Source organism: Malus domestica, chromosome 07, assembly GCF_042453785.1.
Source record: "Malus domestica chromosome 07, GDT2T_hap1".
NCBI classification, from domain to species: Eukaryota; Viridiplantae; Streptophyta; class Magnoliopsida; order Rosales; family Rosaceae; genus Malus; species Malus domestica.
Genome location: NC_091667.1, coordinates 1,870,001 through 1,893,242, shown reverse-complemented (window position 1 = coordinate 1,893,242; position 23,242 = coordinate 1,870,001). Strand labels below are relative to the sequence as shown.

The window sequence follows — 23,242 nt, the reverse complement described above, 5'->3', positions numbered from 1 at the left end:
TTTCAACCATAAGAGATGTAGGTAAATCACCTGCAAGATTGACATCAACTAATATACGTGCATAATAACCATATTGCCTTTCCCTTGTAGCTGAATCTAGTTGCAAGGGGGTGCCAACCCCTCTCGCAATTTCCATCAAGTGTCTAGGATGCCAATATTCCTGACTCAAACCAAAAATTTTAATCCATACCTGAGCATGAGTTTGAGGGAGAACATCACCTGGTTTAAAATCTGGTGTCCATTTTGATAACCTGAATAAACCAGTAGCGAGAGTACACGTACCGCCACCCCATGCCCGTCGCATATCATCTTCCTTATTGAAATGGATATCAAAATAGCCTTTACCTATAGGAACCAGGTTCCATGGTGCAGTAGGGCGCCATGCATCTTCTAAACAAGATTTTAGAGCACCGGTCTTCATTGGCGTAGAACCCTTTTTTAGGAGCAAACGCCCAAGGAGATTATTTTGAAACAACTTCAACTGTTCTTGGTATAGATCCTCGCTAATCTTGACATATGTTTTGTCCCCGCGCACAACCGGAGTTGGAAGTTGGCTGAGATGGACGTCTTCAATTGGGGTGGAAACCACAGAAGCAAAAGTCCTAGCCTTCAGAAGTGGTTGAGCGGGGGGCATATTAGTTGTCGGCATAACCGTCTCTGCAAGAAAACCCCATGGACAAAAGATATTTGTGCCCATGATAATTCAGTTTTGCAACACCATAGAGCAAGGTTGAACGCAGAATAACCTTGGGCGCCCTGAAAAAAAAAAAAAAAAAAAAAAAAAAAAAAAAAAAAAAAAAAAAAAAAAAAAAAAAAAGGGGAGATTCTCTGGAGCAATTCGTCGAGCAGGTACAAGGCACCTCAAACTGAAGACGATATTCTTCTTCGTCTGTGCCTTGAATTTGCTTTTTGCCTCTGGGGAATTTCGTCGAGCAGGTCTCGTGCAAGAGAGAAGGAGCAGGACGGAGGGTTAATCTCTCTCTGTTGGTCTCCGTCGCTTTCACACTTCACATGCCCAACAATTGAAATACAAGGCTACGAACATTTGCTTGCTCCCAGTATTGAGAAGAACCGAAAAAGATCTCAGATTTCCTTGTGATTGGAAGAGAAAGGTCGGCTTCGGAGCAATGGCTTTAACTCTAATCCCGCAACAGAAGAGAGAGAAACAACCGAGAGAGAACGTTAGATGTCAACCCTCCCGATTTGTTGCTTTCTCCACCTTTCATTTCTCCAGTTTACAGTATCAACACTCTTGAGCTTTTCTCACCATGCTTCGATGCTGTTATTCCACTGGTCCCGCCTAACTTACATCACTATAATATATATATATATATATATATATATATATGTATCTGTCAAGAGACGTACTAGACTTATATATATATATATATATATATATATTATAAATAAAGAAACGTTGAGGGAGTAATTGGGTTTCAAAACCGTAGCAAATCAAAACGGCAAAACGGACAAAACTGTTTGAATATGCTTAATAACATGCTCATCTTCTCTATATAGAAAAGGAATCTCACGTTTTATATTTAAGAGGAGATAACTCCTTATCTAATTGATAAGGCCAAAATAAATTGGCTGTTTTAAATATATTTAAATATTTAAATAAAAACATATTTGTTCCAACATGTATAATGACATATGACGTACCGTATTCACTAAAAAATCTCGAGAGATGAGTCAGCCTCCACCAAAGCTTATTGTGAGCTTTTGAGATTGCCAGAGGCCCAGAGAGAGAGAGAGAGATGAGTACTGGACAAGGGAAGACTGTATGTGTAACAGGAGCGTCTGGTTACATAGCATCATGGCTGGTGAAGCTCTTACTGCAGAAGGGTTATACTGTCAAAGCCACTGTTCGTGATCCAAGTCAGTATTTTTTAACTTGCTGATATCATCTAAATCGTCAGTTTCAAACACTTCATTAAATATTGTTCGTTTTCGAATTCCGAGTTTTGTTTTCCGGAAGAAAATTTCAGGATCTAGGTTTGTCATATTATGATTCATCTTTCATCAAGTGTGGTTCTTGGAATCCAGTTAACGGCAAGGCTTTAGCTGTTTTTGTAAACATTTATCCAAAAAGACGAAATTACCTGTGGTTTTGTTTGAATTCCAGTTAGGTGCCGTTTGATAATCATTTCATTTCCGGTTCTCACTAATTCTAAAAGCTTAAAAACCGAACAAGTGTTCAGTATTAAAAAAAGTGAAAATTGAAAAATAAAAACTGAAATGGTTATTATTATTAAACGTACTCTTAGCATTTCTTAAAAAAATAATCCTAACTAGAAAGAAAACTAACCATTTTTGTCCTAACTAGTTTGAATTAAGGCATGAACTGAGTGGAAATTATGATATATTGCTGGTGCTGTTGGGCTAGCGATCGCCACAGTAAGTTATACTAGTACCATGCGACATTGCAGAAGTAGTATCTCATGCTGTTCATATTTCGCCTCACGATTAAACTAGTTGATTACTAATTTGGGAGGTTTTCTTGAAATGGTAGTACCGGTACCAAAGGACATATTAATCTATGTTTTGGCAACTTAATTGCCCATTTCAGCCTCAGCCAGAGCAGTCAATCCTTTATCATATGTCCCAATAATGTCTGCTTATTGTATGCTTAAATTTAATCAGTTCTGTTTTGTATATGCATGCAGAGGATCCAAAGAAAACAGAACACTTGCGCTCACTAGACGGGGCAAAAGAAAGACTTCATTTGTTCAAAGCAGACTTATTAGAAGAAGGAGCTTTCGATGCTGCCGTCGATGGATGCCAAGGTGTTTTTCATACAGCATCCCCTGTACTGATTTCAGTTACTGACCCTCAGGTTTGGCCATTTACTTCATGATTTGCATAGTCCAGAAAATTAGATTCATTCTGCGGGATCATTGTATGTATAGAAAGTCAACATACTTTCAAGACTTTTGATGTCAAAAGTCCGGAATGATACATTCTTCATATTTCAGGCCGAATTAATTGACCCTGCAGTGAAGGGAACACTTAATGTTCTACAATCCTGCGCAAAATTTCGCAGTGTCATGAGAGTGGTTTTAACATCTTCAATTGCTACAGTCATGATGAGTGGAACACCTCTGACTTCTGATGTGGTTTTGGATGAAACATGGTATTCGGATAAACTTTTTTGTGAGGAGCACAAGGCATGTATTAATGTTCCCGTATTAACTTTCTCCAAGTCTCACATTTTGTTAGCTGTTAATTTGTTATATTTTAATGTCAGTTGGAACAAAATCTAATCTTGTTAGGTTAGATAGGTATCAGGTTGCAATTCTATAATAAATATATAATTCTATAAGAAGAACATCTTGGAATCATGAACAGCAACCTCATATATATGGAATTCCTTGTTCATTTTTTCAGATATGGTATGTGCTCTCAAAAATATTAGCCGAGGAGGCTGGCTGGAAATTTGCTGAAGGAAATGGAATCGATATGGTGTCAATGAATCCTCGGTTGTGTATTGGTCCACTCTTAAATCCAACTCTTATGACCTCCGTTGAGCAGCTTCTGAATGTCATGAGTGGTATATTTCAGCAACTTAATTACTGTTGGGTTGATAGCCAGTAGAACATCTTCAACCGGCCCCTCTGTGTTTAAACAGTTGTCCTTGACTTGTGATGCAAGCAATTGATTGCGATGTTTCTCCTTTGTGCTCAGGTACCCCAACACCGTTTCTAAATTACCCATTTGTAGACGTTAGAGATGTTGCCTCTGCTCATATTCAAGAATTTGAAGTTCCTTCAGCTAGTGGCAGATATTGTTTAGTTGGCCACGTTGTTGACGGATTCGATACCCTAAAGATTTTACGACAACTCTACCCTACTTTGACCCTTGCTGAGGCTGTCAATCCGTCAGACTCAAAGTATCAAGTGTCCCAGGAGAAAGCAAAAGGTTTGGGAATCACTTTCCTTCCTCTGGAAACAAGTCTTAGGGACACTATTGAAAGCCTCAAGGAGAAGGGCTTCATCAAGATTTGACTGCCTCAATCTTCCAGCTACATGTTAGTCATATGTAATTTGTAAATTTTAAAATCGCACTAAATAAAAAATTACAATTTTTATATAAAGATTGAACACATATGCAACCTCTAGTGATGCTTGCAAGTATGAGCAACAGAACGTAACGTAGTCTTTAGTTTGGCGACAATTTAAACTCGTTAGTTTTATTATGAAAAGTATGTTAAACCAATGAATTGGTGTCTTGAAGAGCCTTCTCGACTTTGACTCTCGCACTCCAGTTGCTTTTCTTCTTGTTACTAGGTCTCTAAATATTTTGGTCGTGTTTAATCTTTTTCCCTTATAATAAATGCAGGTGACTAGAACTCTAGCCATGTCTCACGGGCTTTCTAAACACAAATAGAATGTATGTTAACGCAGTAAATAAATTAAAGTACTATAGTCGCGAGAAATGACTGCAAATAGCACAGGACTAACACACTCATCGGTTACGAGGGAGCTGTAGTCAAATGCATTTGCTGCAAATTATGAGCACTCCACAAGTGACAATCAAACCTCATTTGCTCGAAACTATTTGGTTAACATCGCCATCATAATATTTGGAGAAACAAAGATTCTGTAACAGGAGCATCTGGTTACATAACATCATGGCTCGTGAAGCTCTTAATTACTGCAGAAGGGATATACCGTCAAAGGCACTGTTCGTGAACCAAGTCAGTATTTTCAACTTTGCTTATATCATATAATATAAAACTGCCATCCTATTTACATTTCACTCCCGGCTCTTTTTCTAAGCATTAGGGGAAGTGCAGGACGACTATTTGGAGTGCAAATAACAGCTCCTTTGCATCCAATTATTATTGTTATTTTAGGTGCTACGCTCGGCCTAGCTGAACTGCCAATTGAAACCTCCTCAATAATTCTGTTTCTGCAAAACACAGATGATCGAAAGAAAACAGAAGACGTACACTCACTAGATGGAGCAAGAGAAAGGCTTCATTTGTTGAAAGTGGATTTGTTAGGAGCTTTCGATACTGTAGATGATGGATGTGTAGGTGTTTTTCATACAGCATTGTCTGCACAATTCTCAGCCACTGACCCACAGGTTTGTCCCTTCACTTCATACTTTCAATATTTTATCATGTCACATGTGCACGCCTAGAAAACCAACACAGTTCTCTCCATATTGCAGGCAGAAATAGTTGAGCCTGCAGTGAAAGGAACACTCAATGTTCTTGAATCGTGCGCAAAATTCCCCTCTGTCAAGAGAGTGGTTTTAACATCATCTATTGCTTCAGTAAAGGGGACTGGAACCCCTCTGGCATCTGATGTGGTTTTGGATGAAACTTGGTACTCGGATCCACTTTTTTGTTAGAAGAACAAGGTATGTATATTCCCAACTTCCCATACTACTGAAAAATATTGGACATAGCGGTAAGCTTAACACAATACGAAGCAGTACATGATGATGAACTAAAAACTCATATGCACTTCCTTCTTCATTTGTTCAGCGATGGTATCCTCTCTCAAAAACTTTAGCTGAGGAGGCTGCCTGAAAATTTGCTGAAGGAAATGGGATTGACTTGGCGTCAATGAATCCAGGGATTGCGATTGGTCCACTCTTATAGCCAACTGAACTCTTAATCTCCCTGTCGAGCTTCTTCGTAATCTCATAAGTGGTCCACTTCACCCCTTTGTGTTTAAATAATATTCCTTGGGATGCAAGCAGTTGATTTTGTTTTGCATTGTGGTCAGGGATCCAACATCTTTTATAATTACTCTCCTTGTAGAATTAAGTCTTGTACCTATATATTGTAAACCCTAGAGGATGAATAAAGTAATGAAATATTCAACATATTTCTTGTGAAAGTTTGAAGGAGAAGAACTTCAAACCTTGAAACTCGCAGTCGTTCGGCTAGTCAGCAAAATCGTCGACATTCATGAGATATCTACTTGTATATTCTCTCATCCCAATCTGCTCATAAGTGAACATCATGGGGTGATTTGAATAATACTTCAGAGCTTGTGAAATAAAATGCAAGGTAGTCTTTGGTCTTGAGGAAGTGCCGGCCATTGTTATTCAGGAAACACTTGTTGGAAATTTGAGTAGTTTGAGTGGAAATTTCTTTGTCCCACATTGGCCATTCCCAAAAGATTTTATCACTTTATAAGGTTTTGTCCTTTATAGAAAGTGATTGGAGTAATAGGCCTGAAGACTAAAATTGGGCTCACCCTTGGAGTTGGGCTTTGGGGTGTACTAATTAATATATAATTAATTATAATTAAAATATAATTAATTGTCAAAAGATGGGCCTTGGACTCTAATAATTAAATTAATTATTTATTTTCGGAATTAATTAATTATTTTTAATTTCGAATTTAAATTAATTAATTATTTTTGCCAACAGACTCATCTTTTCAGATGAAGTCTGAAGTGTGAAAACGCAGAAACAAAAACACCATTTTCAGCAGATGTCTCCTAACAGATGCATCCCTTCCTCATACCTGTTGCGAACAAATATAATCACATTATATATACATCTATCTGCATGACATTTAGAATACAGAAAATAATCAACTTCATCTTCTACATTCCTAAACCTTCTTACTGAGAGAATCACACTAAATTCGCCAGAAGTTAAATTTTCCGGTGCTGGAATTTTAACTTGATCGTTGAATCTTGGTGAAGCAGACGTCCGTAGAACTACAAGCACATAGTAGGGACGAAATTTCTGTTTCAAGGACATTACTGTACGCAAGCCTCGATCTTCAAGTTGTCTGTTTTTATAATTCGTATTCTAGTTTATATTCTGTTAATTCCTATTGCATTTATTATTTATTAGCATATATAAATTATCACAGATTGTTGACAAAAATCCAACAATCTTGAAATAGAAATTTATGGATCAACAATCTGTAAATGTGAATGGCGCTGTGCCAAAATAATCTGAAAAACCTGAGAAGTTCAAAGGGCTGGACTTCAAGAGATGGCAACAGAAGATGTTGTTCTTCCTGACAACAATGAATCTCGCTCATGTTGTCAAGGAAGAAGCTTCGAAGTCTAATGAGAATCCAATGAAGAAAGAGACTGTCATGGCAATCGAAGCTTGGAATCGTTCCGAGTTTTGTTGCAGAAATTATATTCTGAATAGTTTGGATGACAATCTCTACGACATTTATTCTATGTGCAAGACAGCGAAGGAGTTATGGGAATCCCTCGAGAAAAAGTATAAGATTGATGATGCCAGTTCAAAGAAATTTGTTATCGGTAAGTTTCTCAAATATACAATGGTGGATTCCAAATCTGTTTTTGTCTCAGGTCGAAGAAATCCAGAAATTGATCTATGAACTGCACTCCGAGGGATGCGAGATCAATGAGCATTTCCAAGTTGGGGCAATAATTGAAAAATTGCCAACTTCGTGGAATGACTTCAAAATTTATCTCAAGCACAAGCGTCGTGAGATGAATATGGAGGATTTGATCCTGAGGCTACGAGTGGAAGAAGACCACAGAAAGGCAGACCGTTTTGGAGGGTTTGCTTCCATTGAAGCCAATGCAAATTATGTTGAGGGAGGAAACTCCAAGGCCAAGCCGAAGAAGAATAAGGCTCCTAAAACCAAGCAGTTTGTACAATCTGCCCTTGCTCCCAAAGGCAAGAATCTGAAGAAGATTAAGGGCGCATGCTATGTGTGTGGCAAATCTGGTCACAAGGCACAAGATTGTTATCATCGCAAGGATGTAAATCATGCCAACGGAAACAACAATAACCATGCTAACATGGCAACCACCAATGGAGAATTGGCTGCTGTTGTGTCCGAGGTCAACATGGTCTCAAATGTCAGTGAATGGCTGTTGGATACTGGTGCTACTAAGCACATCTGCGCTGACAAAAATCTATTCACTGAATACCATCCTGCTGCCCATGGAGAAAAACTGTATATGGGCAATTCTGCCTCATCTGCAGTGGAGGGCAAAGGCAAAGTGGTACTCAAATTCACATCTGGAAAGAGTCTCACCTTGCTGAATGTGTTGCATGTTCCTGAAATAAGGATGAACTTGGTTTCTGGACCTATTCTGATTGCTAAGGGCTTTAAACTTGTAATGGAATCCAACAAATTTGTACTTACCAAGGGTGGGATGTTTGTTGGAAAAGGCTATGTGGCTGATGGCCTCGTGAAACTCAATGTAATTGCCATTGATGATGTTAATAAAATAAATGCTTCTACTTATATTGTTGAGTCTTCTAATATTTGGCATGCTAGATTAGGACATGTTAATTTTCGTTCCATGCATAGAATGGTTGAATTAGACTTATTACCGAAATTCGAAATTGATTTTAATCATAAGTGTGAAACATGTACTGAATCGAAATTTGCTAAGCAAACGAGAAAGTCAATTCTGGAAAGATCAAATGAATTACTTGGATTAATTCATAGTGATCTTTGTGATTTTAAATCCACACCAACTCGTGGAGGAAAGAATTATTATGTCATTTTTATTGATGATTGCAGTAAATATTGCTATGTTTATTTGATTCATAGCAAGGACGAAGCTTTGAATATGTTTAAGACATATAAAGCCGAAGTTGAAAATCAACTTGAGAGAAAAATCAAAGCACTTAGATTTGATAGAGGAGGAGAGTATGAGTCTACTGCCTTCTCAGATTTTTGTGCACAACATGGAATTATACATCAAACAACGGCTCCATACACACCACAACAAAATGGTGTTGCCAAAAGAAAAAATAGAACATTCAAGGATATGATTAATTCCATGTTAAATAGTTCAGGCTTCCACACAGTTTGTGGGGTGAAGCTTTACTTACTGCAAATACCATATTGAATAAGGTTCCTCTAAAGAAGATTGACGAGTCACCTTATGAACTATGGAAAGGACATAAACCCACTTATAAAACCCTCAAAGTGTGGGGTTGCTTAGCAAAGGTGCAAGTTCCTTTACCAAAAAGAACGAAACTAGGACCTAAAACTATTGATTGTGTATTCATTGGATGTGCAAATAATAGTGCTGCTTATAGGTTCCTTGTTGTAAAATCTTCGATTTCTGACATACATGTCAACACTTTATTAGAATCAGCGGATGCAAAATTCTTTGAGGATATATTTCCTTACAAAGATAAGGAATCTGGTTCTAATACAAAGAGGGTTCATGATCATAGTCATGATGAAGCCTCTTCTTCTGGTATCCAAGGAAATGATGTGGAACCAAGAAGAGGAAAAAGAATCAAAGTTTCTAAAAACTTTGGACCAGATTTCATTGCTTTCTTGTCCGAGAATGAACCTAGAACTTTTAAAGAAGCAATGTCTTCTTCTGAGGCTCCTTTATGGAAGGAAGCAATTAAAAGTGAAATGGAATCCATTATGGAAAATAACACATGGGAATTGGTTGATTTACCTCCCGGTAGTAAACCAATTGGTCATAAATGGAACCATTAATAAGTTCAAGGCACGTTTAGTAGCCAAAGGTTATCGCCAAAAAGAAGGGTTGGATTATTTCGACACCTATTCTCCAGTTTCTCGCATGACGTCAATTAGGACGTTAATAACGATTGCGGCTGTATACAACTTTGATATACATCAAATGGATGTAAAAACAACATTTTTAAATGGAGAACTAGATGAAGAAATATACATGGAACAATCTGAAGGGTTCTTGCTTAAAGGACAAGAAAGCAAAGTGTGCAAATTAGTTAAGTCATTATATGGACTTAAACAAGCACCAAAACAATGACACGAGAATTTTGATCATACTTTGTTGACACATGGGTTCAAAATAAATGAATCTGATAAATGTGTCTACATTAAGAGTAATGATAAAACTTGTGTTATTGTTTGCTTATATGTGGATGATATGCTCATAATGGGAAGCAATAAAGATGTAATAAACAAAACAAAGAAAATGTTGAATTCTAGTTTTGACATGAAAGACTTAGGTCAAGCCGATGTCATTTTAAGAATTCAAATTAAGAGAAATAGTGAAGGATATGTCCTTACACAATCCCATTATGCAGAAAAAATATTACGAAGGTTTGGTCAATTTGACTGCAAACCTGCTGCAACTCTTTTTGATGCTGGATGCAAGTTAGAGAAAAATAAAGGCGATGTCATATCTCAACTTGAATATTCTCAAGTAATTGGAAGTCTAATGTACTTGATGAATTCAACTAGGCCTGTCACGTCCCGATCCCGACGTACGTCCAGGATCGACATGTGACGTCATCAAATACCTATATCTCGAATATACCCCGCCTTCAGAATATATACATAGCATAATTCAAGGTACAAGTTGCATAATAATTTTTCATAAGCTTTATGGCTGCATCTAACCTCCTCATTAGACTGCCTACGTACCCTAAACAGGGATCAAGCCATTCGTAGTTCATTGTTCACTAATTTAGACAATTATTCCAATGCAATCTAACAGGAATACATAGCATTCTATAATCAATTATTAGAACTTGACTTGCATGACATTACCAAGTTCCGGCTACAAAACAAACCAACATACCGTTCAAATTTCTCATTCCATCCATCATATAAATTCCATATTTTCAACACGATACTTCCATCCACAACATGCAACATAATGAATAACCAACGAAGCACATAATATTCTCAAACCACATTGATCAATTAAAAATAATCATAATATTAACAACTAAAACCAAGTTCATTCCACAATCCCGTCAATCAATCAATTCATGAATTAAAGATATATGATCTTAGCATTTAATTATGTTAATCAACGCATGTAGAAACATATCATTTCACAATTTAACCCAGGGAACTCTGTATAATACCCTTCTTGGATTATGAGCAATAACATGGTAAATCTATTTTATATTCACAAGGTCTAATGTGGATAATCCTCATTCACTTGAATCTAGGGTTCTGGACTAACCCTTTGAAAATATGCAAGAGTAAGGATTCCGGACCACTCAATGGAATCCAACCAAATCGGGTTCCGGACCACTCAACGGAACCACCATGTCAATCGGTTTCTTGCAATCTATCCATACCTGTTGTATGTAAAATCAATTCCATCGAGCGCAGTTACAAGTCTCAAATATAAGTTCATAAATATGAATACATAGCCAAGTCTCAATAACTCCGAAGGAGTCACCCAAACATCCAACGACTTTTCTAATTCAAACCACAAGATTCTCAAAATCCATCGTTCATATGTACATTGACCACTAGGTTAGAGGAACGCAATTCGGCCGAAACCTACATCCTTGAAGCTGAAAACAAATCCAAGGGACCAAGACACCAAAGGGATTCCGGACCACTCAACGGAATCCAGACCAGGATACGATTCCGGACCATCACTCAACGGAATCGTGGTGTAGAAGGGATTCCGGACCATCACTCAACGGAATCTCGGAGTACCATGCCTATAGAACCGAACCACTCGATGAAATACAAGCTAGATACGATTCCGGACCATCACTCAACGGAATCGCATAATAGAATGGATTCCGGACCATCACTCAACGGAATCCGAATAAGCATATGATTCCCCCATCAAATGTACCAAGTACAACTAATCCTCCTCACTTCTAGAATGCATATGGTCCCCCAACGCAGATATACCAAGCAGGACCACTCAATGTACAACTACATAGTGCAGAAAATTCAACACACCCAACTTACCCATCACTTAACCCCTATGGGTTACAACGTAATCACCTACACCAACAATTTCTCAAGGCCACCAACAAACATACCATGGAAGCATATAAATTCTGCAGAATACTTCTAATAGGATTCTAGGATCAAATGGTCATAACTAAGCACGCACGCACGCACGCACGCACGCACGCACGGACGGACGGATTGTGAATTGGAACTGTTGATCAATTATAATCACCCTAATTAACAATGTGACAATATATGCTACCAACATCTGGAAGAAGATCAAAACTAGATATCTGCACATACGCATAATCACGAGCACAAAACTCATTAAAACCATAGTCTTGAAAGACGTTCGAAAGCTTTAGAAAGAGATAAGTTGGTTTGATTCAGTACCAAATATCAAGAAGCACATAATTGCTGGTGATCGTACAAGGTCAAAGCTTTTCCTCTTGTTCAAATTCATAACATCAATAGAACGTTAATATAAACCAAATTTCGATAACCCAAATTCCGTTAAACCAAGGTCCACAAGGCTTCCGTAAGACGTTCAGTTTATCGGAAGGCAGAAAAATTTCCCAACAATTCATTGTAACTAGTAAAATTAGTCAGTTCTGCAAGAAACAGTAATACATTACCCATAACAGCATTCCAACAGTCACCTATTAAATTTAACCAACAGTAATTAATTACTCTAATCTTAAACGGTATCATATATTTATAAACAGTCGCACAATTACACATTTTCTATTTTTGAAATTCCCAAAAGAAATCAAAAGATTAATATACCTCTTAATTTGAACTGAAATTCCACTTTTCCTTTCAAAAATCCCAAAAGGGAGTAAAACTTTATTCTTTTCAATCCCATCATTTTCTTGGGAAACAACAGAAAATTAGATCAAAGCCAAGGGAGGAGAGTTGGCCGAAATACCTGAAGAAGTTGAATATTCAAGAAGTAGAGGGATCTCCAGATACTTGGCGGCCGTCGAATCTGCGGCTCTGACTTCTTTGATCGCGGCATATATAAAAAAAACAGTGATGAATCGGAGGGAGAGAGAGAGAGACAAAGATAGAGAATCGATGTAGTGTAGCTTGGGGGAAAGTGTCAGACGAGAAGGAGACTCCCCCCCCAAGAAAAGTCTTTCCCCCCTTCCTTTTCCTTTCTTACCTTTCCGAATGGATTTCCTGCTGCCATCTCGAGCCATGTTCTATTCATGTAGAAAACCTTCATCAGTAAGCCAAGATGAAATGCATAAAAAACCCCTCTTGATAAAATAACTTCCGGCCTTTTTATCACCAATTGTCCCTGTACTATTCCAAACTCCTGATTTTAGTCCCTATTCTTTTTATTCAATCGATATCCTCCCTATTCTATATGGCATGCATCAATGTTATCCTTACCATTAATTCCATCCATTTTGCTGTCAAATTAAGGGTAAAATTGGAAAATCACTCCCACATACAACTTCAAACATACGTAACTATACCGTTATAATCCGGACTCGCAAACGGCTTTCGCCTACACGTTCGTGACTTCGAAACCTATTCAAAAACGTTGCTTGTGACCTCGAAAGGTCAACGAGTAAATAGTAATTTTCCAAACTTCACTCTTCGTAACTAGTTTAATTGAAATCTAATTTCAAGTAAATTAATATAAATTCTCGAAAAATAATATAAATCTCAATAATACAATTACGTAGATTATAACAGTGAAATTCAATAATGGGATTTCACATTTTCCCCCCCTAAAAAAAATTTCGTCCTCGAAATTTCAGTATCAATTCCATATTCACCAATGCCACATTTAATAGATAACGATGCCAGAATGACATTCACACTTTCAATATACTTAAATTTGACTATCATCAAGTTCGACAACATCGAACCACAACTCACAATTTCAATTATCCTCGTTTCAAGACGATCTCAACACCAAATCTTGGTACAAGCACAAAGAAAGCCACATTTAATAAGAATTCATCAATATACTCATGATTCTGGCAACCAAACCAACCAAATTTGTAATCACAAACTTTCTCCATCATTCCATTTATAGTGAATAAAGTCATAACCTCAGTCTATGAGTTTATTCAAGCTCAAAATAAATAAATTAACGAAAATCATCGTGATTCTCACCCATATACTTAGATCCCCAGCAACATTTATTGGCAGAAAAATTATGAGGAATTCTAGCCATACACATTGGCAAAATAATTATCAAACATCAAGCCGCAATCCGCTTCGACTAAATAAATACTAGATTTTCAAGCCACACCATTAGAATTGACAAATCAAATATCAGAGATTCCAGCCAAATTCTTTGGAATTCCAAATCACAATTACTCACTACTATATCTTAAACCAATCATAACCTCGGGTTGTGATTCATTCCCGCTCATAAAATCATCATGAATTTCATAAACAATAATTTCCAACCATAATTATCATGGCCATAAGATTTGAAAATTTCAAGCCATAATCATCATTGGCAACACAACGATTTCATCATCTTTCTTCTTTATCCACATAAGTAACTAGTAATCTGGAAAAGATTATAATACACCTGGACAATACACATCACACATATTTATCACTTCGATAATTTATTCTCACAGCCCACACATGGAGCTTCTCCCCAGAAACATTGGGTCTTTGAGCCCACTTATCCATTTCTCACATTCCATGGGCCCATTCGCCCGAATTAACATCCACGGGCCTTGACCGCCCAATACAACATTTCTCAATTGCACATATATAGTACGACCTTTTTATCTACTTTTCACAATTGCACAATCATCATAACATTCAAAATTTTAATACCGCATAACATAATATCAACCCAATTCAAGATTAATTCGAGACTTTAGTCAAACACTCATCTTTGAAGCTATAACATGAAATATGATATTTTAAAAATTTTCTTCTCCCATTCCATCATACGAACACAACCATTTCACAATCATCCATAACCATGATTTAAATGAAAGGCATTCTAACTACCATTTGAAGTAATAATGATGCATGTGAATTTCACACCACATTTTCTGGGATTAAATAAAAATTAACCGAACCACTTATTCAATGTACTATCAACATTCATCGACTAATACTCTGCCTCAGAATAAATTAGCACAATACATGAGCTCAAAACATCGATACCACTCAAGAGCAAGGTCATATAAGCAACACAAGACTCTAAACCAACAAGATCAAACCCATAAGTAGCGTCCCGTCAGAGTTACAAATGACATTACCCAAAATTGTTCCAACACTAAGGTAAAGGTACGAGGACCTAATCCCTAAGCTCTGATACCATTAAAATTGTCACGTCCCGATCCCGACGTACGTCCAGGATCGACATGTGACGTCATCAAATACCTATATCTCGAATATACCCCGCCTTCAGAATATATACATAGCATAATTCAAGGTACAAGTTGCATAATAATTTTTCATAAGCTTTATGGCTGCATCTAACCTCCTCGTTAGACTGCCTACGTACCCTAAACAGGGATCAAACCATTCGTAGTTCATTGTTCACTAATTTAGATAATTATTCCAATGCAATCTAACAGGAATACATAGCATTTTGTAATCAATTATTAGAACTTGACTTGCATGACATTACCAAGTTCCGGCTACAAAACAAACCAACATACCGTTCAAAGTTCTCATTCCATCCATCATATAAATTCCATATTTTCAACACGATACTTCCATCCACAGCATGTAACATAATGAATAACCAACGAAGCACATAATATTCTCAAACCACATTGATCAATTAAAAATAATCATAATATTAACAATGTGACAATATATGCTACCAACATCTGGAAGAAGATCAAAACTAGATATCTGCACATACGCATAATCGCGAGCACAAAACTCATTAAAACCATAGTCTTGAAAGACGTTCGAAAGCTTTAGAAAGAGATAAATTGGTTTGATTGTCACGCCCCAATCCCGACATACGTCCAGGATCGACATGTGACGTCACTAAGTACCCGTATATCTAACATACCTCGCCACCGAGATATGTACAAAGCATAAATTAAGATTCAAATTTCATAGCATTTTTCGTACAATTTATGGTTGCATCCAACCTCTTCGTTAGACTGCCTACGTACCCTCAATAGGGATCAAGCCATTCGTAGTTCAACACTCACAAAAACAAATATTTATCACACTCAATCAAGCATAAAAGTATAGCATTCCTCCATCATTTACTATAACCCGACAACATGGAATTCTTGGACTCATGCTACATAACAAACCCCCATGAAAATCATGATTTCACTTTCATCCAACATATAATTCATTATGTCTCATCACATAGCTATTCACAACATACGTTATATTTAATAACCGATGAAGCACATAACCATTCTCTAGCCACATGAAATAATTAATCTGATCAAAATAATATCAATCATTCCCATATTTTCTAAATTCATACTTGATAAAATCATAATCGAATCGTAGAGAATCCCGAAGGAGTCAGCCAGACGTTCAACATCTTTTCTAACTCAATTCACAGGATTCTCAAACCATTGTCACAAATATATATAAAACTAAGGCTAGAGTGATACCCTTAGGCCTAGCCTACTACTCTGAAATAGGGATTTCAGACCTCTCAACGAAACCAAGATACAAAAGGGGATTCCAGACCATTACTCAACAGAATCCGAACCATATACCAGAGCCAAGGCAACAAAGGGGATTCTGGACCATCACTCAACGGAATCCAAACAAGCATATGATTCCGGACCATCACTCAACGGAATCACAGAATACAGAATAGAAGGGATTCCGGAACATCACTCAACGGAATCTCAGAATACAGAATAGAAGGGATTCCGGAACATCACTCAACGGAATCCAAACAGAACTTAGTTCCGAACCATTCAACAGAACCGAACGGAAGTCCAAGAAGCATAACTACGGCTCGAAGGAACAAGATAGGATTCAATTTACTCAAATCACGAAGACTCAACAAAACGAACTAATATTGAGCAACAAATCCCCATCACAATAGGTTATCGATCCATTACTAGATCTCACATCTCCCAAGCAATTCAATAGGCATTTCCATTACATGACACAACCATTTCCAATTCACACGTCAAATCACATTTCACCACATCATACCAATCCCTATGCTTCCAACAATATATCTCTATCCATAGCTTGTAACATATCAGGGAATCACGAAGCACAATATTAATATTTAATTACGTTAATCAATCAGTGAGATAGCACATCATTTCACGAGTTTAATCAAAGAACTCTACATAATTCCCTAATTGAGTTATGAATAATAACATGGTAATTCTAATTTGTATTCACAAGATCCATTGTGGGTAATTTCCATTCACTCGAATCTAGGATTCTAAGATAACACTATGGAAATCAGCAAGAGCAAGGATTTCGAACCACTCAACGTAATCCAACAATATCGGGTTCCGGACTACTCAACGGAACCAAAATATCAAATAGTTTCTCATAATTTACCCAGACCTGTCGCATGTGAAATGAGTGCCTACATCATGGAAATGGTGCATCGGGCAAACAACAACCCGGATAAGCTACGAAGCTCGTGTGAGCAACAATAATACAAAGTATGTGATAATAATGATAAAACCAACCATCAATCACGGTTTATAAACTTTGAATATAAATTATTCATAAGAAATTAATACCAAACCTTTGCAAATTCCGAATGAGTCACACAGACATCCAACGGCTTTTCTAAATCAAACTCAAGGTTCTCGAAGCCAAAATTCACGGATACACTCAAAACTAGAGCTAGAGAGACTGAGTGTCACCTAACCCCATGACACTAAGGTAACGATCCTTTACAATTCCTCATATTTATCAAACCATCAAATACATATATCGAAACACAATCCATCAATAGTTCAAATATCCAAGTCACATAATGTTTCATAAGTAGATCGATGGCAAACTTGATAACAACAATTATTTAGCATAAGATGGCAAACTTGATAACAACAATTATTTAGCATAAGACCTATTTTAAGAATCTATGATGTAACCACAAAGTATATTAGCACGGAAGATTTCAAAGTAATAACCATATCACACAGATTAAAATCACTCATATTAGGTCCACACTAACACATTATAGCATGGAATTCAAGGCGTCAAGCTCTATCACCGCCTAAAACAAGCACAACTCCACATTTAGATTTCTCTCGATAAATTCACATACTCAAAACTCTCATAAGTCTCTCACAACGACATTTAATGAGAATTAGATCGTCGATCAAAGATATGGTCCATGATCTTACATCACTTGCTCCGTAAGATCCAACCACTAGATTTTCACTAGTAAGTCCCTAAGGTCCTTAAACAATATCTACAATTGTCATGAAAATAATCATACTCATCATTCACATTACTAAAAGGATAATTAAACTCACATATATCACAACCATCATCAATACACAATCCAAATCATGCTAATAAGCATATGACTACGGCTAAATATATAAAATCACATTTCAATAGAAATCACATTTATAACACCAAGCCATATTCACAATGATATAAATATAAGAATTTAAAGTATCTTCAACTGTTAGAATATCCAAGTGGTGGACCTATCTAAATATACTCAACCAACAACATTTCATAAATCGAATGCCACACATCGAAAAATTGGACTTTTTCCAAAAATTCTCATAATTTACAAGAATGAAGATCTCAACAAGGGAAACATTATTCACAACTAGGCCAACAACAAATTCTAACCGGAAACCATCCAAATTCCTCGGGGAAAACCGGGTTTCTAGGGTTTTAAACACCCAACTCTAAAATGAATACGAAAGCACAAACCAAGCATACCAACATGGAGATTATGAAGAGTAGATGAAGTTTAATACCTCACTCGAAGGAAATGGTTGCCGGAATCACCGGAAAAATGACACAATCGCCGGAAAACCCACGGGACTTTGCTGCCTCGAACTGGAAACGTGGATCAGAAAATGGGAAATCTAACACCATAGGGTCGTAGGGCTTTTCAAGAGCTTTCCATGGACACCAAGATCACCCAAAACGGAGCTCGGATGAAGAAGATATGAGCGGGTCAAGTTTATGGGTCAAAATGGTCGAAAATGACCAAAAACGGGTCAAAATTAGACCCTCCTCCCCCTTTCTTTTTTCTGTCCGATCCCTTTTATTCCCCTTTCTCCCTGGTCCCTCTCCCACTATGTGGGAGTTTTAAAATAAATTAAAACATATAGATTAGTAACACAACTTCAAATATCCGTAACTATACCGTTAAAACTCGGACTCGCAAGCGGCTTTCACCTATACATTCGTGATCTCAAAATCTATTCAACGATATAAATTGTGACCTCGAAAGGTCCACGGATTTTAAATAATTAATCTCCAAACTTCAAACTTCGTAATTAATTTAATTAAAATCTTAATTCAAACAAATTAAAATAAATTCTAAAAAAATAATATAAAATCTCAATAATACAAATACGTAGATTATAACAGTGAAATCCAGGAACGGGATTTCACATTGATTCAGTACCAAATACCAAGAAACACAGAATTGCTGGTGATCGTACAAGGTCAAAGCTTTTCCTCTTGTTCAAATTCACAACATCAATAGAACGTTAATATAAACCAAATTTCGATAACCCAAATTCCGTTAAACCAAGGTCCATAAGGCTTCCGTAAGACGTTCAGTTTATCGGAAGGCAGAAAATTTTCCCAACAATTCATTGTAACTAGTAAAATTAGTCAGTTCTGCAAGAAACAGTAATACATTACCCATAACAGCATTCCAACAGTCACCCATTAAATTCAACCAACAGTAATTAATTACTCTAATCTTAAACGGTATCATATATTTATAAACAGTCGCACAATTACACATTTTCTATTTTTGAAATTCCCAAAAGAAATCAAAAGATTAATATACCTCTTAATTTGAACTGAAATTCCACTTTTCCTTTCAAAAATCCCAAAAGGGAGTAAAACTTTATTCTTTTCAGTCCCATCATTTTCTTGGGAAACAACAGAAAATTAGATCAAAGCCAAAGGGAGGAGAGTTGGCCGAAATACCTGAAGAAGTTGAATATTCAAGAAGTAGAGGGATCTCCAGATACTTGGCGGCCGTCGAATCTGCGGCTCTGACTTCTTTGATCGCGGCATATATAAAAAAAACAGTGATGAATCGGAGGGAGAGAGAGAGAGACAAAGATAGAGAATCGATGTAGTGTAGCTTGGGGGAAAGTGTCAGACGAGAAGGAGACTCCCCCCCAAGAAAAGTCTTTCCCCCCTTCCTTTTCCTTTCTTACCTTTCCGAATGGATTTCCTGCTGCCATCTCAAGCCATGTTCTATTCATGTAGAAAACCTTCATCAGTAAGCCAAGATGAAATGCATAAAAAACCCCTCTTGATAAAATAACTTCCGGCCTTTTTATCACCAATTGTCCCTGTACTATTCCAAACTCCTGATTTTAGTCCCTATTCTTTTTATTCAATCGATATCCTCCCTATTCTATATGGCATGCATCAATGTTATCCTTACCATTAATTCCATCCATTTTGCTGTCAAATTGAGGGTAAAATTGGAAAATCACTCCCACACACAACTTCAAACATACGTAACTATACCGTTATAATCCGGACTCGCAAACGGCTTTCGCCTATACGTTCGTGACTTCGAAACCTATTCGAAAACGTTACTTGTGACCTCGAAATGTCAACGAGTAAATAGTAATTTTCCAAACTTCACTCTTCGTAACTAGTTTAATTGAAATCTAATTTCAAGTAAATTAATATAAATTCTCGAAAAATAATATAAATCTCAATAATACAATTACGTAGATTATAACAGTGAAATCCAATAATGGGATTTCACAAGGCCCGACTTAGCTTATGTAGTAAGTAGGCTTAGTAGATATACAAGTAATTCGGCACAAGAGCATTGAGATGCTTTAGTAAGAGTGTTAAGGTATTTGAAAAATACACTTGACTGCGGATTACACTACACAAAGTATCCACCTGTTGTCGAAGGCTTCAGTGATGCCAATTGGATTTCTGACACTACAGAATCTAAGTCGACAAGTGGATATGTTTTTACTTTGGGAGGTGCAGCAATATCTTGGAAATCCTCTAAACAGAAATGTATAGCTCGTTCCACAATGGAGTCTGAGTTTATAGCTTTAGACTTGGCTGGCGAAGAAGCCGAGTGGCTCAAACATTTTTTGGAGGATATTCCAGTATGGCCAAAGCCCGTAACTGCTATATGTATACATTGTGACAGTATGGCCGCACAATCAAGGACCAAAAGTCATGTATACAATGGCAAGTCGCGACACATTAGGCGTCGGCATAATACTCTTAAGAAGTTGCTCTCCAATGGAACAATATCCATTGATTATGTAAAGTCAAAGGAAAATATAGTTGATCCTTTGACAAAAGGCCTACCAAGAGAGCAAATATTATTTACATCGAGGGGAATGGGTCTTAAGCCAATTCAATGAATCGAACTGGGCGGAAACCTAACCTAGCTGATTGGAGATCCCATGGTCTAGGTTCAATAGGCAAACTGGTTGAGTTTGATTCAAAAGTTAAACACACAACTTACCCATTCTTATGATAAAATGTGTGTTGTCTGTTGAAGTTTGAGGGGTTATGTTTTATACATTTAATGACATTAATATCTTGTTATCAAGAGGAATATGGCAGATTATTCTTAATTAATGTCACCTATATAGGAGCAAATGGGGCTGCATTTATGAGAATTGAAATGGCTAAATTCTCTAAAGCTCCTACGAAATCCGGGATCTGTTCAGGGCCGAAATGAATACAACCGTATTAATTGACGTGTGGCAGACATGATATGTGTGTAGCATATTGTCTCGGTTTACTACTGCGGTGAACAGTTCAAGATCTTCCACATCCACTGCGTCACCAAGTAAACTCGATATGTTTTCACTACGGTAAGTTCAAGCCCAAAAGACACTTCACCCGATGCATATCATGCCTATTCTCTTTCAGTTTTAGGCAACATAGTCATCCATTTGCATTTACATTTGCATTCAAATGTGGGGTAATTGTTGGAGTTTGAATGAAATTTCAACTCAAATGTGGGGTATTGTTGGAAATTTGAGTAGTTTGAGTAGAAATTTCTTTGTCCCACATTGGCCATTCCCAAAAGATTTTATCACTTTATAAGGCTTTATCCTTTATAGAAAGTGATTGGAGTAATAGGCCTGGAGACTAAAATTGGGATCACCCTTGGGGTTGGGCTTTGGGGTGTACTAATTAATTGATAATTAATATATAATTAATTATAATTAATATATAACTAATATATATTTAATTGTCAAAAGATGGGCCTTGGGCTCTAATAATTAAATTATTTATTTATTTTCGGAATTAATTAATTATTTTTAATTTCGAATTTAAATTAATTAATTATTTTTGCCAACAGACTCATCTTTTCAGATGAAGTCTGAAGTGTGAAAACGCAGAAACAAAAACACCCTTTTCAGCAGATGTCTCCCAACAGATGCATCCCTTCCTCATACCTGTTGCGAACATGTATAATCACATTATATATACATTCATCTGCATGACATTTAGAATACAGAAAATAATCAACTTCATCTTCTACATTCCTAAACCTTCTTACTGAGAGAACCACACTAAATTCGCCAGAAGTTAAATTTTCCGGTGCTGGAATTTTAATTTGATCGTTGAATCCTGGTGAAGCAGACGTCCGTAGAACTACAAGCACAGAGTAGGGACGAAATTTCTGTTTCAAGGACATTGCGGTACGCAAGCCTCGATCTTCAAGTTGTCTGTTTTTATAATTCGTATTCTAGTTTATATTCTGTTAATTCCTATTGCATTTATTATTTATTAGCATATATAAATTATCACAAATTGTTGACAAAAATCCAACAACACTAAAACTCATCTTAATGTGAAAATTATGTTAAGCCAATTAATTGGTGACTTGAAGAGCCGTCTTTTTGGCTCAGACCTCTCCCATTCCAGTTGTCGCTTTTCTTTTTGTTCCTAGCATTCCTTTGACACTTCCCCGAGGAGGTCTCCAAATATTTTGCTCGTGTTCTTTGCTTGTACCAACACTGACTTCCCACTGTTTTACAAAACATTTGTGTCAATAATGGAGAAATGCTCATATGCGACTAAGATTTAATCTTGATAGCGTCACCATCCAATAAATGCAATAAAGAGTCATGTGTTCAAAAAGTGCACTAATAGATGATTGACAGGTGATGGATTAGTGATACGAGAAAATCTCTCCCAATAATGACATTTGACAAAAGCACGGGCCCTGTTTGCTTTTTACACACAAATAGGGAGGGTGCACGTTGGAGTAAATAAGTTCAGGTCCTATTTGGTGAACAACGATCGTAATATTTAAACACCAATAGGGAGGGTGCACGTTGGAGTAAATAAGTTCAGGTCCTATTTGGTGAACAACGATCGTAATATTTAAACACCAATAGAGAGGGTGTTCTTCTGAAATTCTGAATGCACCTGAAGTATTTGGTGAAAGGCCAATTCAAAAAATTACTTCTTTTTTC

At 36.9% G+C, this 23,242-nt stretch overlaps 1 protein-coding gene, 2 long non-coding RNA genes and 1 pseudogene across 4 annotated transcripts; 2 read left to right on the top strand and 2 right to left on the bottom strand.

Annotated features, from left to right (window-relative positions):
* The first annotated feature begins 1,668 nt into the window (after positions 1-1,668).
* Positions 1,669-4,215, top strand: LOC103438439 (phenylacetaldehyde reductase-like). Of its 2 annotated transcripts, XM_008376985.4 has the most exons (5): positions 1,671-1,878; positions 2,667-2,836; positions 2,976-3,167; positions 3,388-3,550; positions 3,685-4,215. In XM_008376985.4, exons 1-5 carry the CDS (start codon positions 1,758-1,760, stop codon positions 4,002-4,004), a joined length of 966 nt encoding a protein of 321 aa, XP_008375207.2. In that variant the 5' UTR covers positions 1,671-1,757; the 3' UTR covers positions 4,005-4,215. The 2 variants fall into 2 exon arrangements, with proteins under 2 accessions (XP_017188915.2, XP_008375207.2); XM_017333426.3 differs by lacking the exon at positions 2,976-3,167 and having other exon boundaries at positions 1,669-1,878.
* Positions 4,216-4,630: 415 nt separating this feature from the next.
* Positions 4,631-5,840, top strand: LOC103438519 (phenylacetaldehyde reductase-like; annotated as a pseudogene).
* Positions 5,841-11,908: 6,068 nt separating this feature from the next.
* Positions 11,909-18,986, bottom strand: LOC139197527 (uncharacterized). Its single transcript, XR_011582979.1, has 2 exons — positions 18,545-18,986; positions 11,909-12,844 (listed from the first exon to the last, which is right to left on the bottom strand). It is a non-coding gene; the product is annotated as an uncharacterized lncRNA (long non-coding RNA).
* A 59-nt stretch (positions 18,987-19,045) lies between these two features.
* On the bottom strand, positions 19,046-20,233 carry LOC103420460 (uncharacterized). Its single transcript, XR_003774670.2, has 2 exons — positions 19,740-20,233; positions 19,046-19,421 (listed from the first exon to the last, which is right to left on the bottom strand). It is a non-coding gene; the product is annotated as an uncharacterized lncRNA (long non-coding RNA).
* Positions 20,234-23,242: the final 3,009 nt, after the last annotated feature.